The 15860-nt window shown below is 40.6% G+C and overlaps 2 protein-coding genes across 3 annotated transcripts; one reads left to right on the forward strand and one right to left on the reverse strand.

Annotated features, from left to right (window-relative positions):
* Positions 1–762: 762 nt before the first annotated feature.
* Positions 763–6080, forward strand: ankra2 (ankyrin repeat, family A (RFXANK-like), 2). Its single transcript, XM_036529131.1, has 9 exons — positions 763–849; positions 1484–1900; positions 2201–2359; positions 2504–2569; positions 3021–3118; positions 3273–3398; positions 3800–3866; positions 3992–4072; positions 4967–6080. The coding sequence occupies exons 2-9, from the start codon at positions 1606–1608 to the stop codon at positions 5020–5022; spliced, it is 948 nt and encodes a 315-aa protein (XP_036385024.1). The 5' UTR covers positions 763–849; positions 1484–1605; the 3' UTR covers positions 5023–6080.
* Positions 6081–6673: 593 nt separating this feature from the next.
* On the reverse strand, positions 6674–12689 carry btf3 (basic transcription factor 3). Of its 2 annotated transcripts, none has more exons than XM_036529133.1 (6): positions 12645–12689; positions 11367–11435; positions 10919–11032; positions 10330–10531; positions 8722–8778; positions 6674–7008 (listed from the first exon to the last, which is right to left on the reverse strand). In XM_036529133.1, exons 2-6 carry the CDS (start codon positions 11433–11435, stop codon positions 6962–6964), a joined length of 489 nt encoding a protein of 162 aa, XP_036385026.1. In that variant the 5' UTR covers positions 12645–12689; the 3' UTR covers positions 6674–6961. The 2 variants fall into 2 exon arrangements, with proteins under 2 accessions (XP_036385026.1, XP_036385025.1); XM_036529132.1 differs by having other exon boundaries at positions 12581–12687.
* Positions 12690–15860: the final 3171 nt, after the last annotated feature.

The raw sequence follows: 15860 nt of genomic DNA on the forward strand, positions 1-15860 counted from the left end.
ATAGCCCTCGTTTGAAAACAAATCATTTACAATCAAAGTGGCAGCTAAATATGAAATAGCGGGGCTCAATGAAGAAGCAAAAAGTTACAGTCTGATCACGGATGTCTGTAAATCTCGTTTGTCTAATCCTTAAACAAAAGCCTACGGTACATGTGGCAAACTATGGAGGATTACGACCATGAATGATTTTTTGTGTGTGGAGCAGCAATGAAAAACGACGGATTTTTTTTTAAAGGAAATCGTTACATTTTCATATTTCACTTGCTAAACTGTGTCTATGAAGTTCACCGGTCAGCTAGATTTTGGCTGGGTTGGCCAGTATTACTGGCTGTGAAGCCAATCCATATCAAACAACGTCGCTTGTTAGTACACTAGCGAGATAACTCGGTGAACTCTGGATAAGACTGACAGTCAAACAACTATAACTAAATTAGATGGCTAGCCACCTACCCAGCTAGCCAAGCAAATGAAAGACTAGCCAGCTTGCTTGCGATTGAAATAAAAAACACATAGTTAGCGAGCTAGCTACGTTTTCGTTCCCCAAATTTCCTGCTTTTTGGTGTTGTGATTACGTGACTGGATGTATACTAGACAGTTACCAAACAGACAAACCTATACAGCAAAACAGCGAATACTTTTTTTAAGTCGCTGTTAAGCACGTTGTTGATGAGAGCGCAGCCATTTTCCTCGATTGCACTTCCGTTTTGAAATAACTTTATTTATAACGTGGGCAATTTTCATTACCTTTATTCCTACCGCTAGTGGGTCTCACAGGCAAGCGGATCCAAAACAACAACAATCACAAAGACAAGATACAATCTCAACGATGTCACATTAATCATCAATTTGGTGAGTGTGACTTAGAATTTCCTGCCTTTGTGCTCCACGAAAGAGGCTGAATTTTGGGCAGACATAGGAAAATAGCAAATGAGCTGACTAGCCCACTAGACTAGCTTGCTAGCTGTTTTGATCTGTGAACAGTCAGCTAGCAAACTTGCTAACATGAAGCTTACTTTTGGCATTCACCAAATGCCATGGCTATTAATGACTATATTCAAACTATATTCAGGTAGCTAGCGAGCCAGCTATAACATTACTGCTAGGTACAGTATCTAGCTAGTGCTATGTTTGTTATCCAGCCAGCTATCATAGGCAATGTTACACGACCAGCTAATGTCCAAAGTTAGCTAGCAAGATATAATGTATGTCAAACGACTGCAGTACTAATAAATTGTCCCTTGATAATATTATGAAAAATAAATATAGCTGTCTTTACCTAGCTAATTACCTGCCACTGGGTCCAGTTCAGTTTGCAACAGTAGCCGGCTAAATGGCTAACGAGCTAGCGAAGCAGTCTAAGTCTGTTTTTCACTCCAACAGTAAATAGACTGTAAGGCTTACAATGGACTAGGTTGGGTTGATTAAGGGATTCATTGCTGGGTGAGAAATTAAAATTGTGAATGGCTGGGTTTGTTTTCTACAGGGATCATCTGAGGATTTTAGCTGCTGTTAAGGGATTTCACCGGTACGGCCCATGGACCCATTCTTCTGGTGAACGGACACTGAGGAGCTCACCTAATACTCTGCAGGGATTAGTTATAAGGGATGGACATGGCCTCTGCGGGTGAACGGAGCACGGAGTGCCAGCTGGTCTCTGAGGACATGGAGGGCATCTGCGTGTTGCCAGATATGGGGGCCATCAAGGCCGAGCACCAGGTGGGAGTGGCAGGGGAGGAGGGCGGGTCCCAGAATGTCGCCATGGGTATCAAGTTCATCCTGCCCAATCGCTTTGACATGAACGTCTGCTCGCGCTTCGTCAAGTCGCTCAACGAGGAGGATAGTAAAAATATCCAGGACCAGGTTAACTCCGATTTGGAGGTGGCATCAGTCCTGTTTAAAGGTATCTTCAAAAATAAAATAAATAATGCCTCTTTTGCCAAGCACTGAAAATATTTACATAGATGTATGGGGTTGAAATTATCTTAATTTTGTGTTTCCTTGTTACCAAACTCAGATGAACAGTCATAAAAAATAACCTTTCTGGCATGTTTCATGGTGTGGTCAGGGCCACTTTTACAAGCAAGTGGGATGGGAGATATTTCTGTATGGGGAAAAAATGTCCCTCTCTTTATTGTGGAAGCCGGCTTTGTCTGTTTATTGCGCTTAGTCAAACTGTAACAAACATCTTGCTCAATCTCAGCGGAGTGCAACATTCAGACGTCCCCGTCGCCAGGGATCCAAGTGCGTCATGTCTACACACCGTCCACCACCAAGCACTTCTCCCCTATCAAGCAGTCCACTACGCTCACGAATAAGCACCGTGGCAATGAGGTGTCCTCAACTCCGCTTTTGGTGCACTGTGAGTGTCTGACTACATTCCTGTGTGCGTATGTGAGTGTGTGTGTGTGTGTGTGTGGTTTGTATGTTTCTGCCTTTTGCATGTTGTTATAGAATTAGAAGCAGAGTCGTTAGGTTAAACCTAATGATGGATTTGTCCTTTCAGCACTGTCCATTCATCAGCTTGCAGCTCAAGGAGAGATGGTGTTCTTGGCAAGCAGAATTGAGCAAGGTGAGGACATCCACTCAGAGCTGTTGCAGGAATTCTTTCCTGTTCATTCTTCGGAAGGCCAGTAATTCTCTAGGCTTTTCTACTCTAGGACAGTGTGATTCTAATTCTAGAATGAAAAATGTATTTTTTATTTGTCTCTGCCTCATCTCTTAATTGTTTAAATTGAGTTGAACAAGCCAATTCACTCTCCTCGTATTGTTTTTTTCTTATTATTCCATCTTATTTTCTGATTGCAACTCCACTTGCAGCCTCCTACAGCTTCTCAGCTACGCTTATGAAACATGGCCCATACCTTCGGCTAGTATGGGATTGCGTTGCTTGTGCTGTTACTGTCAACACTGAAACTATTTTCTGAGACATTTACGATTTTACGTAGAAGAGACCACAGATGCAAACCATCTTTCCAGCAAAGCCATGGATCGGACATATGCTGTTGTGTTTCCCTGAACAGAGACAGTGATAAACCTGCAGGATGAGGAAGGATTCACCCCCCTGATGTGGGCTGCAGCACATGGGCAAATTGCTGTGGTGGAGTTCCTGCTTCAGAACGTGAGATTCTCTTATATACCAGATAATTACTTTTTTCATTCAGATAATTGTTATAATGTGGTATGACACATTATGAGTACTATTATGTTTTTGTTCAGAGTGACCTATATTACTGTCTTCACTTTAAAATGTGGCTGGTCATTCCTCCCTGTAGGGGGCAGACCCCAACCTCCTGGCTAAAGGGAGAGAGAGCGCGCTGTCGCTGGCCTGCAGTAAGGGCTACACTGACATCGTGAAGATGCTCATCGACTGCGGCGTGGATGTCAACGAGTATGACTGGGTAAGAGATCTACCCCTCGCTTACATTATCATCATCACCTCTGTGGAGCTGAGGAAGTCAGCTGGCAGCCATTTCTTTCTGAGATAGATGCCTCTGCCCATGTGAAAACAATTACCAGGCATTTAGTGTTTTTTTTTCAACTGCTTGTAAAATGGATCACATACACTTAATATCCTAGTTGCCTTGTGGACTTAGCTTTGTGACCTGGAGATGAAGATAAACGCGCTGAGATCTAAATGATATTAGGTCTTCATGGAAGTCTTCTTATCTCGTGTAGACTTTTCCACTACATGTGTGAATGTGCACAGGTGACACACCCAATGTGTGTCACCTTCATTATGCTTTACAGTGGAATCGGCCACTGTGTTAGCCGAGTTCCAAACAGTCTTTCTGCCTTTCAGAACGGCGGAGCTCCTTTGCTGTACGCAGTTCACGGGAACCATGTGCGCTGTGTGGAAATCCTTCTAGGTAAACTCATTCCCCCCTGAATGAAAAGCTTAAATTTATTAATACTGTAAGACATTGCAAAAACGGAGGTTTTTTTATATACTGTTGTATATGTGCTCTGAAGTTCCCCGTTCCATCCACCACAGAGAGTGGAGCTGATCCTACCATTGAGTCTGACTCTGGCTTCAATGCTATGGACATGGCAGTGGCAATGGGCCACAGGAATGGTAAATATGTCTACTATCCTAAGTATATATTGTACTCATAACTTAAGCTTTAAACCAAAATTGTGCTGTGGCGAGACTGCATGCTACCTGTAGTATCAGTTTTGTGAGTGACTTGAGAGGCAGTTTGTGAGTGTTTATTGCAAGAGGCTTGAATTCACAGTCCTGGCCTCCCACAATCTTACATGGCTGACTAGGTTTAGACAAACGTAATGTCAGTTTTGTGATACCTGCCAAAGATCAGAAACATAGTTGAGCTGGCCAGGATGCAGGGAGCCCAGACATGATGTAATATGTTGTGGAATCCGATTCCATGGAGGTCACCATGTTTACATCAATTGCTGTGTTTTAGCATCCAGTTATTTAAGTTTCATGTCTCGATGCTGTTCAGTTAACTGGCATCAAGGATAGATTTGCCTGCCCAGTGAGCTTGCACTTAGCAGTGTATAAGGTTCTCTTCTGTTCTGCGTTTAAAGAGCCACCTCATCACCAGGTATTCAGCCATATGCTGTACTTATTAATAATTTGAAACAGCCACAAACTATACTCATTTTCCTTCTTTCCTGAATAACCGTCTTGAATAAATAAAGAATTTGGAGTCATTGCCTTTTCATCTGCGTAGGACATAGGTCATTTCCTGCCAGTGACACTCCTGAAACATGCCTGTGTAATCTAGGACACTCTAGAACATGCTAGAACCTTCATCCAGACATGAAAACATTGATGTTGGACAGTAAAATTATTGGACTTAATTTTTTTGATTGCACTAGAAGTGCACTATACTTTCTGGTACCTGGAAATGGATTTATTTCTTCAGTTTAGTTTGGTATGATTTCTTTGAAATATAACTACGCTGACTTACTCAGTACATATATTAAATGTCACTTTTTTCTACAGTTCAACAGGTCATGGAAGCACATCTACTGAAGCTTCTACAAGGAATTAAAGAATGACTGGACAGGATGAAGATGACTGCACACAATGCACTTGAGTTGAACACTGATGAACCTTCCGCATGTTAGTGGTACAGCTCCGGATGGATCATGTCTACCTGAGGCTGTTTTTTAAATCCACTTACATCCAGTACAACTCATTGTTTTTAGCTTGATTTTTGGTTTAAGTGCAAAATATGTACCTGTTCACTTTTTTGTACAGCAGTACACCCATGAAGAAACCGTTTCTAACAGTTTTTTACAAAGCAGTAGTGTCATTTAATGTGTGCAAAGGCTTTATTCTGAGGACACGCTACAGTAATTTGTTTTTTTCGTATTAACTTCAGAAATTACTGTTATATGTAGTGAATGGTTTGTGTGGATTTTTGCCATATTTTATTTCTGTGGTCATGAATGTTGTAGGTTATACAAGATTATTAATTTATTTATTTAGGAACCTTCAAGGTTGCGTTGTGAATAAAGCCCTCCTTCTCACTTTATAATTTTTATGTTTACTTAGACCGATGATTTTGTAACAAACAAAACAGAACAAAAAACTGAGCATGCCATTCATAGGTCTCTTTCCTAATGTTTTCTGTGTGGTGCTACTTTCATATTCATTGTAAATAGACAATTTTGACAAATATCTGTGCTTCTTTAAATTACTTATTTGGGGATGTTTTCAAGCCAACATACATTTTGGGAAAATAGGACAAAAACTTATACCTTGGGCATTCCTTATTTCTGAGGGCTGTAAAGTTCACCAATTTTCAGATATAAGGATTTTATTTTGTGTGTTATGGTTCACTTTTGTGATTACTTCACCCATGTTTCCTTGTGGCAAACCAAACAATTCAGTAAATGAATAACAAAAATATATTGTGGCTAGTTTAACACAAGATTTGAATTGCAGGAACAATAGTGGTCATAACATACTTCCCTTCATGCCTCCTTTTTTGTTGTCAGCAGAAGGAAAAATGAAGAACTCCACTGCTCACCCATTGACGTTTATGGCTTTCCCATCACTTTGTAGAAACTGCCACTTGAATGTTATTTTGGTCTTATAAACCATTTTGATATAATCCATAAGGACTGCCTTGTTTTTTCATTGAAGAGCTTTACAATTCCCTCTGGACTTTCATGCCACCACATGCTTCTGTACAAACGCTAGATCCTCAACAGCGCCATTGCTGTTGACACGAAAAGTAACTTGAACTGTTAAACAAGGACTCCAAATGCTCATTTCCACATGGAGGTCATTTGGGAAGCTGTACAGGGGGGAACCTCTGAACTGAGTCTGAGCTTTTGGTCACACCACCAAGGTATACAGAATGTTTCCATTGTCCCATATAATGCTTTAGGCAACATACCACACCTCAGCTTTTCGGGTAAATACACATAATATGATTCAGCCCAGATACTAACAATTTATGTATTTATACATTGGGTGAATTTATATTCTAATTTACAACGAATTTACGTCAAACTTCATGCTGTTCTTGTACATCACTGCCAGTATTTGTTTTAGGCTTACCACAGAATGTGATCCGTGCACTGCACAATCCAGTAACAACATGAGACCAAAACAACAATTTCAGCAATTTTGAGGCTTATTGTTTGATTGGTGGAAATTCTAGTTTTGCTTTGCTCTGAATACTGAATAAGGGGAAAATGGTAGGATAGAATTTTTAATAAGCATTTGTCAAAAGTAAATATTTATTCCAGATGTGTTCATCTCAACCAGGCTGCAAAGTTGTTGGATTCATTAATGCAGTAATAGCAGCAAAGATGCAGGACCCCAAAAAACAGTGTATTATAGAGAATCTGGATACTCCAAATGGACACGGGTACAGTACATTTAAAAAAAACATTCACAAAGAAAGGTGGCCAATACAAAACAGTAGCCTCACACTGCCAGGTCAAGTTGTGAACCCCATTTCAAATCTGAACCCGGTTTCTTTTAGTTCGCCTCATCCTTCGAAGCCTCGTCGAAATTCTCCACAAGATCTGAAACGAAAACATTTTACATTAGCGCCTCAACTTTAGGGCTGCCATCTTTCCCATGAACTCTGACAGACCTGCCTTTTTTTTAACCCTCAGTTCATGCTTTAGAAGAAATGTAAGCATTTATCTGTAACAGGATCACTTGTGTAATTTCTCCTATCCCCTTCTCCCCTTTCACTTAACAAGGGGATTCATTTCCTAATTTTGTTAGAGATGACCGCAGAATTTAAAACTTCACAGCTGTACAAATTGAACCATCAAGGATCAAACAAGAAGAATATTTGTTTGATGAAATTGTCCTGTGATAAGTTAGTACCCTCCACAGGTCACTTTAAGGGTTTTTTTTTAAATGGAAATGCAAAGTAACTGAAACTCAGAAATCTGAAGTGAATTCCTGGTAAGAAGCCATTACCTAGATGAATAATAGGGGTAGCATTGATTGTTAACCCCCTAGTCATCATATGCCAGCCATAACACTTGTCTGACAGGAACAGAAACATCTCTTGTTACATAGTTACAAACATAAGGCTACAGATGGCCAGAGCCACAGGAGATATTGAGTAACTGTAATTGCAACCTCATGTGTGTGGCACTTTTCCCCCTAGAACAACCTGTAGGAAAACAGACTTCCATAGCTTACATTGCTTTCACTCACAGCTAGTCAAGATTTATGCAAATTCAATTACTGAGATGAGTCAAAAACTGAACAGGTACAGTAACTGCCACTTCCATTTCAGTTGAGAAGAACGACCATAACAGACAATGTATCTAACTGATTGGAAATTATTTGAACGGTGAACGGCTAGTTTTTTCCCCACGGTATCCGCTAATCATTATTTCACACTATCCACAAAATCCATTTTGAAGCATCTGTGTCATTATTGTATTTCTAATACTAAAATAGCTTCTTGAGAAGCATCCAAGAAGTTCTACACATGGCGGATAAATTAAATGTTGTGAAACAGTGAAACACAGACCCTTCAGAACCACAAATCACTGACTAGTGTTAGTGTAAGTTTACCTCAATAGCTACTGAATGTACCATTTAGCTTTTGTGGTCACTAAAGACTTTTGTGTCCTGCTTTACAAATGTTGTCAGTTCTTTTGGAATTTGAATAAATATGAAGGGCACTTGAGCTGCCAAACTCTTGATTCATTTTAAGAAAAACTTTTTTGCACAAATAAAATGAGAAGAGGCTTATTTTTAACCACTAACAGCCCTGAAAGACAAGCCTAACCTTGTTTTTCAAAGTGGCATCAATTATCAAAAGATTAGTCTCCTGGAGGGGTCATGGCGTGGCATGCAATAACATTTTACAACAAGGCACATTCAAGCCCAAGGATACCCATTATTTCTTCAAGAGAGGGTTTTCAGGATGTCTTCCAACCTAGTATTCAATGATGGTTGTATGAATCTGGCATTCATCGCAGAACTGCAAAGGGCGGGGGGTGGGGGGTGATTGTAAAACCTCAAAAAACAGATGTACTTTGACAATACTGATCTGATTTTGAAGGTCTGGAATGTAGTTGCAATGAAGAGGTTTTGCACTCCCTAAAAATGGCAGAACAAAGACCACACAGGAACATACGTTCCAGTGAAATCTATGACAAAAAAAAAAAAAAAAACTACTCAAGGTGTGTACCACGACTGTTAAAATGGCACTGCACCTTGGGAAAGTTTAAAACAGACAAAAGATGAGACGGGCAACATCTCACCTGGAACTTCATCATCGTCTTCCTCTCCGCCAGCAATTGGTGCTTTTGCATCACCAGCTGTTGAGGATGAAACCACAAATAATTTGTACCTGTTACACACCTAACTTGTCAGAATTTCATTCAAGCCTATGGGTAGACCCTTTCTCCAACAAAATAAAATCTGTTTTGCGTCTCTTATGAGGGGAAGATCATTAAAATTACCTTAATATTTGCCCTGACATTCTGGCAGACTGAGATACGCTTAATGGGGGGGGGGCTGTTGTGACACACCACTCCTCGTTAACATTAGTATAACGTGCAGTTTGTAGGTGTATCTCACATACAGATCTGTCCCTTTGTACAATCAGGCATGGTTTTAGACACTTTCATTTAGTGGCAAACTAACTGATCACACGTGACATTCACTCTAATTACTTAAGACTTGTGCTCTTGGCACACAACCTACAGGCTTAACACCTTTTTTGTTTGCATAAAGCAGAAATGTGCAACTGACCCAGGCCTTAACCTTAGAGCCTTAAAGGCTTTGTGGGGTCAGATCAGGTACAAAGTTAAATGCTACAAATGTATTTACTTAACTTTCTATTTAAGAAGACACTAAACACAAAGCCACCAGCAAAGAAGTTAGTGATTTTGTCACTAACTTTTATGATTTTATGATGCTTCTCATTGTTATGACCCACACTTCGAGATCACAAGAGCAGTGTGGCATCTGGAAGTGAGCTGTTCTTAAATGCATTACACTTCAAATTTAAAGTCAGCAGGTGTATTATTTCCAGTGATATGGTTTCTCTAATGCCTCATTTCAGAACCAGGGGTGCTGGCTTTGTTGAGGGTGGAGGCGATTCTGTCACGTTGACCTGTGTCAGCTTAGCCCAACATGATCACTCAGATGTGCAACAATGTTGCTTCCATCTTTGCTAAAGACAGCTGGTAGCATGCCACAACTGCTGACCACAACAAACAAGTACTAATTCATGGAGTCATGCTATTTCTAGAAAACCTCAGACTGAAGATGAAGTCAGGGCAGTCATATTGATCCGGGCAGATACCAGCATTTAGCTTGAAGTCACATGCTACGACACTGGTTGTAAGTAATGCTATGAAAAAGCATTTGTGGTGAGCCAAGTCAGGCAGCTCTGGCCCAAGCACCTGCTAGAGTGGTTTCAGCTCTACAAAGGAAATGGGTAAAAGAAACTAGAAGTGCTCAGAGAAGTCTCTCAATTAAACCATCCTATCAAAGGTGTGCAACAACGTTACCCAAAATATACACTGATCCCAACCCAAAATCACTACATTTAAGTTGGATCATTTTCAGAAAGATGTTTCATGTCCTCTTTCAGATGTAGTCAATGGTGCCCCAGGAGTGTTAAAAAAAAAAAAACAACCCATTACATGCACTTTCTTTCACATGGCATCAAAGCACTCTCATACTTTCAATGGGTTCAAAATGAGGTCCCTCTCCAACACATCAGTTTTCCATTTTGTCTAAAGAACATAGTGAGGCTATACCCAATCTCCAAGGCTTATTCAAAGCATCAAGCCATCATCCACAATGTGTCCACCAGCACATAACTGCAGCAGAGATCCTAACCCTTCCTCAGCACTTACACTGCTTGGGCAGGGCCTCTGCGAGTCTCCTGAGGCTGGTCAGACTGTCGGCCCCCAGCTGGTTGAGGATGCTGGGCAGCATCTCGGTCAGCTGCTTGGTCTCAGCATGCCCCGTGATGGTGAAGGTGTTGGCAGCCAGAGACGCCTGCACTTTTGGGTTATTGAAGTGGATCACTGTTCCCTGGTTTGTGAACATGTTCACCTGTGCCATGAAAGATGAGACAGTTGATGATAGAGGCTACAGCTGGAAACACACTTAAACGCAGTCTGAAATGGCTACAAATTAATTTCTACCATAGAAACAATAATTGTGTGGTTTTATAAAGTTTTAAACAAATGCAAAACTCTATGGCTTTCAGGACAGCAAAAGCTCACGTCCAAAAAAACAAAGCAACTTGTCCAAAAAACAGTCCTTCCTGTTGTTTCTGCCTGGTTTTGTTGCTTTTCAGTAGTACTGCACAACTGATGGAAACTCAATTTATTGCAGTGTTTGACTGCTTATTCATCACTGCTCTCCACTTGGCCACTTTCTGTTTCTCAGCATAATTCACAAGATGGACAGACAGGACATAACTGAACAAGCAGTCACCTCCTCAATGCCAGATATGTTGTTGACACCCAATTTCTTCAAGGAAAACTGAAGCTTCTTGTCATCTGCAGTAGCTGTTCTGTGCACCACCTTCTTCTTTCTGCGTGCTGTACCCTGAAAAGCACCATAGACATTCAGGAGGCCGCAGTGACGGGTTGGTACAATTTCATTACAAGCTGCACGCAAAACAAATGTCATGCATAGATTTCTTGGAAGTTGTCCGAAGTTTGCGTATTTTTCTCTTGAGACATATCTAAATGAAATATGAATTTGTCTGGAAGACAATCGCAGCTGCCCTCAGTATTTAAAGTAAACTCCAATGAGAGTATAATGGCGGGCACGCTATGACTATATTTCACAGATTGTTTAATAAGTGCATAAGTAGCTAACATGTATGCTAAAAGCTTACTTTAGCTCGTGGGCCAGGCATAACCAAGGAAATCCTTACCTTTCCACCAATGCGGACCTGTGCCTGCAGTTTGGCGAGTTTCTCCTGGTTCATAATTGTTTCTTTCATCTGAAACAGAAACAGATAGTTGTACAATCAGATCGGATGCGGTCGACTATTACACAGCTGGTCAAGCATTTGTTTAAACACTGAGTGACAACAACTTAGCACAACACCTAGCTGCGTCTTGTACGACGGTGTGACTTAACACCCATACATCCAAGTAAAAGTAGCATCCAAGTAGCTGCTGGTTCCATGACACAATATGCGCTCTCTAGGTCTAACTAGCTAGACAACTGCTTGCTTGTGAGAAACATGTCATTGTTAAAAGTGTCTGGCCAATCTGGCAGCCCATTTCACGTGTAGATCGTTATTAGAACCTCTGTCTGCAAAAAAACAGGTAGCATAGTGAAGTAGCTAACCAGCCCGATCCCGATCTTGCATATAATGTTATAATTGTAGACTGTTGGTCACAGTAAGTGTACGTAAGTGGCTAGCTAACTTACCGCCATGTAGAACGTCGTAAATATGTCGATGGCTGGCTGGCCAACTATCCACTATAAACAAAGGACTTAGCTCGCTACCCAACAACGACAGGTAACACATACAGACCGGACTAGCAAGACAGCTAAATTTGCTAGTACGCTAACTACCCAGAAGACAAACTTCAGATGGCTAGCCTGCCATTCTAACTAGCTATAAATAAATGAGAGTCCTGTGAAACTCTGATTTTTCGCCTCAGCACAAGCAACATACCAGGTACTAGTCTAACAACTGACGGCTGACAGAGTTCGTTCAGGACGCCGTTAGTCTGTTATAGCCTCTCTCTAAAACGTCCCTGAGACATTGATAACATTTCAGCTAGATGTAGCTAACGTTACACTGAAACGGTTTTGCCAATGTACAAAACTGTCCACATCCACTCCACTGTCAACGGCATGTGAAGTCTAAAGGTGTTCTACCTATCGATATAGATTTCTTATAAGCAAGCCGATACAGTTGACCAGGGCACTAGGTAGCAGAAATACTGCTCGTTGCAGGAACAGCTAGCTTGGTAGGTAGCAGGCTAGCTACACACTCTGAATTCAGCTCATTTGGCGGCCTGTCATCCCGGCCCGGCCCGGCCCATTCCGATAAACCAGAGTTGTTTATGCCTTTCTTTTGGTTCATCTTGTATGAAATTTGCTAGTATCGTTGATCGCGGTCTTATTTACCTTGTTCCGTCCGAGTTGGGTGTGATTGTGCAGGAAAAGCGGTATTTTACGACTCCGCACTGACCTGCACACAGGGAGCGAACACACGCGGGGCCAAGATGGAAGTCAAAGGGAGGAACGGAAGTGACGCGAGGTTATAAATGCGAGTAGTTTGTACTGAGGCGGCTGAGGTGCCAGTATTACCCGGTATTACAGCTTCGGAATCGACCCCGACCCGATCGTGTCAGTGCCTAAGTTGTCATCGGTTGCTGGGGTCGTATGTGAGTATTTACCCATTTGTAACTTTTGTTCAATTCAAAGACCAAAAACCCATGAAAGTTTATAATAGGTGGATGAGTGGTACAAGTCGGTGTCTACTATGTGGATGATGTGAATATCAAAGAATCTTCACAGTAGGCCTTGCACCCAGGAGTGATTCTCTCAGTCAAGCTATGGACTGTTACACAGTAGTACACAGGCAGATATTCTCTCCATTGTGTGCTCTCAGCTGGCTATGTAACAGTACCAAGCCCAAAGGGGAATATGTCCTCATTCAGTTACCATGGGGTAGAGTAACAGTCAGTCAGTATGTTTGACTGATTATTAAAGTGAAATGGTTATAAATTTTTCTGAAGGAGTGCAACACAACACAAAATTTGCTTAGACAAAGACCACTGCATTCAAAATTGACCTAGAGTGCCTGGACCTCAATAACACCCTTAACATTTTATAACTGAACAGAATGCATTTTTCTTCAAGTCACCTTCAAATCTTCTTCAATATAAAAAGTGCAAGATGGCAGCCCCCAACAACTTAGGTGTCTGAGACAACTTCCCCTTGAAATATTTATAATCTATCACATATCAGAGTTAGATTCATCAGCCAGAAGTCATAGTGGAGATGATGCATATTCTCTTGGCTTCAATACACTAAAATAATCAATAACTAGAACAGGGACGTTTCGAGCTATTGAAAAGATCTGGGACTAATTCAAGTTCGCCTGGGGCTTGTCTTTTTTTTTTTGAAGCGACGTCGGCATTGGTAGGTTGGGGAGGTTATATCTACCTTTATAATAAATAAATATTATCACACCTTCGGATGCTGCAAGTGAAGTTCTGCTTTGTTACACAGTCTGTCTGTTGTTTGCTATAAACACCTCCTTTTTCAGGGCAAAAATATTCAGGGCTAGGCTTAAAATATTCTGGGCTATAGCTCCAAATAATTGGACCTAACAACCCCACTGAACTAGAATAATGTGTGTGTGTGTGTGTACATCTTTGTGTGAGCACACACCTATGTGTCTGTGTGTAGTGTGGTACAATACATAGCTGGCACCTCATCATATGAGCTCATTCTGTTTGTTTGACAGTATGTGATATCACTTCCCCATACACACACACACACACACACACACACACTTGCCCTGTGGAAATACTTTTATATGTCAGAGCACAAGTTTGTCCTGTTATGCATGTGATACATATTAATCACATGCTCGATCTCCCAGACCATGGAGTTTCGGTGACATTCTTAGGATTTGTCAAAGTTAAAGGGAAGGATTCTAATCAGCAGCTAAGTGCTTCCATGGTACTCCATGGCACTGAAACACCCGCAGATCATACAGTAGGAATTTAGAAACATTTAGACCTGGTTTACCACACATATTAGTCTTAACCTTAGTTTAAGAAACAGCTAAAAAATCGTGCTCATTCAAGCATGTCCAGTTTATTGAATAAAATGCTTCAGTAGTCCAAATTGAAACAAAATATGTTTTGTATGCGTTATTGATCATGCCTTATCAGATATAGTTTTATATTTGTTAATAACGCTTTGAATAATCTTTCCCTTGAATCATCTGTTACGTATATATTGCAAATGTTTCAGTTGTTTAGTAATGTTAGTATCGAGCTGATTTTTAAACTTTTGTTCCAGATCCATTTAAACACAAGCACAACAACAAAGACCGATATGAAAAGGATGTTGTCTTTCCCAAAACTGGATGGGTGTCAAATTGATAAAAGGGAGTAAAAAACCTTAGAAAAGCAGTATGTGAAGAACAGATATTCTGACTACAGAGTAAAGAATATAGGGAACTTCTAAATATGTCCTTGACCCGTCATATTGACGCTTTTATTACTATCGTTTATGATGTCAGTGTGTTTTTACGGATGTTTTCCTCTTGAAAATAGCCTGTACAGACCAGGTGGACAAAATACAACTACAATTGTTTTCATTTACTACACCATTTTTTAAACATCAGAAAATGCTCTTCGATACTGTGATGATTAACCCCATTCTTTATTGAATGATTTAAACTGGATAGTGGCCGTCTTCATCATAGCTAACAATTTTAAAAGAGTAGTTATTACCGTTCAAAGGTGTGTGAATATATCTGCAGCGTCTGCAATTCGGATGGCCATGAGAGCCGAAGCCGGGAGTTAGCTTGTGAGGGTTTGGTGTCAGGTTTTTATTAGTTGTCAGGCTTCTGCTGCGTGGTGCTACAACAGATGCTTTCTTTCTCGATATACAGCTGCGATTCAGCGACGACGTAAATGTTTCATAAAAATATTTGCGATTGCTCTTTTGAGACTTTCTATGCGATCAAACCTTAGTTTAGGCGTGGGCTACTGTAGCTCATTATACTTTGGGAGAATTTATTTCTCATCTAATGTGGAGGTTCAAGTTCAATTCAGCTGTCGAAGATTAAAAGTGCAGTATACCTAGTCATTTAATGGACCAGAGACGATAAAGACAAGCATACTTTGAAGTTGACTCAAAAGTTAAACATTGCTCGGTAACAGAAAGTCCACATCATCGTGGCCATGAATTCCTTGGGTGTTAAGCTGCAATGGAAATACGAATAGCCTACGTTGTAGAGGAATATATTCTTATTACAAATATTCTGAATAGGCTATGTTCAGCCAAATCAGTTTTTTCTGTTGATTACTTCGAAATACCCTGCGTTTAGTCAGCTCAGTTTTACATTATTTTGGTGACCATCGATTTTATTCTTTTAACGGGGGCATGTAGCCCAAAAACAATTTCAAAAACGGAGTACATGCACATTTCATACGCATGCACATGTTCACTAAACGCATATGCTCAATTTTCAGGATAAATTCAGCCAACGTCGCTGAGTAAAACCAAATCACCGGTGCTATTCGTTTATTATAATTGTCAGTAACAGTAACGGTTAGAAGGAAAAAACATAGACTAGAAGTGTAGTTATACCCTTTTTCATGCCATTGAAAATGTTTCTCACACTCTTTTAGCTTAGTGTACAGGCACTTTGATGCGGTAC

Source organism: Megalops cyprinoides, chromosome 5 (genome assembly GCF_013368585.1).
Source record: "Megalops cyprinoides isolate fMegCyp1 chromosome 5, fMegCyp1.pri, whole genome shotgun sequence".
Lineage (NCBI taxonomy): Eukaryota > Metazoa > Chordata > Actinopteri > Elopiformes > Megalopidae > Megalops > Megalops cyprinoides.

What these genes read in the sequence shown, in the direction of transcription:
- ankra2 (XM_036529131.1), top strand. Translation starts at nt 1,606, where the DNA reads ATGGACATGGCCTCTGCGGGTGAACGGAGCACGGAGTGCCAGCTGGTC. An exon ending in GGCAAGCAGAATTGAGCAAG is followed by an intron (nt 2,570 to 3,020) that starts GTGAGGACATCC and finishes TTCCCTGAACAG; the next exon opens with AGACAGTGATAAACCTGCAG. An exon ending in ATGTCAACGAGTATGACTGG is followed by an intron (nt 3,399 to 3,799) that starts GTAAGAGATCTA and finishes TCTGCCTTTCAG; the next exon opens with AACGGCGGAGCTCCTTTGCT.
- btf3 (XM_036529133.1), bottom strand. Translation starts at nt 11,435, where the DNA reads ATGAAAGAAACAATTATGAACCAGGAGAAACTCGCCAAACTGCAGGCA. An exon ending in AGAGGCCCTGCCCAAGCAGT is followed by an intron (nt 8,779 to 10,329) that starts GTAAGTGCTGAG and finishes CATCCTCAACAG; the next exon opens with CTGGTGATGCAAAAGCACCA. An exon ending in AGACGATGATGAAGTTCCAG is followed by an intron (nt 7,009 to 8,721) that starts GTGAGATGTTGC and finishes TTTTCGTTTCAG; the next exon opens with ATCTTGTGGAGAATTTCGAC.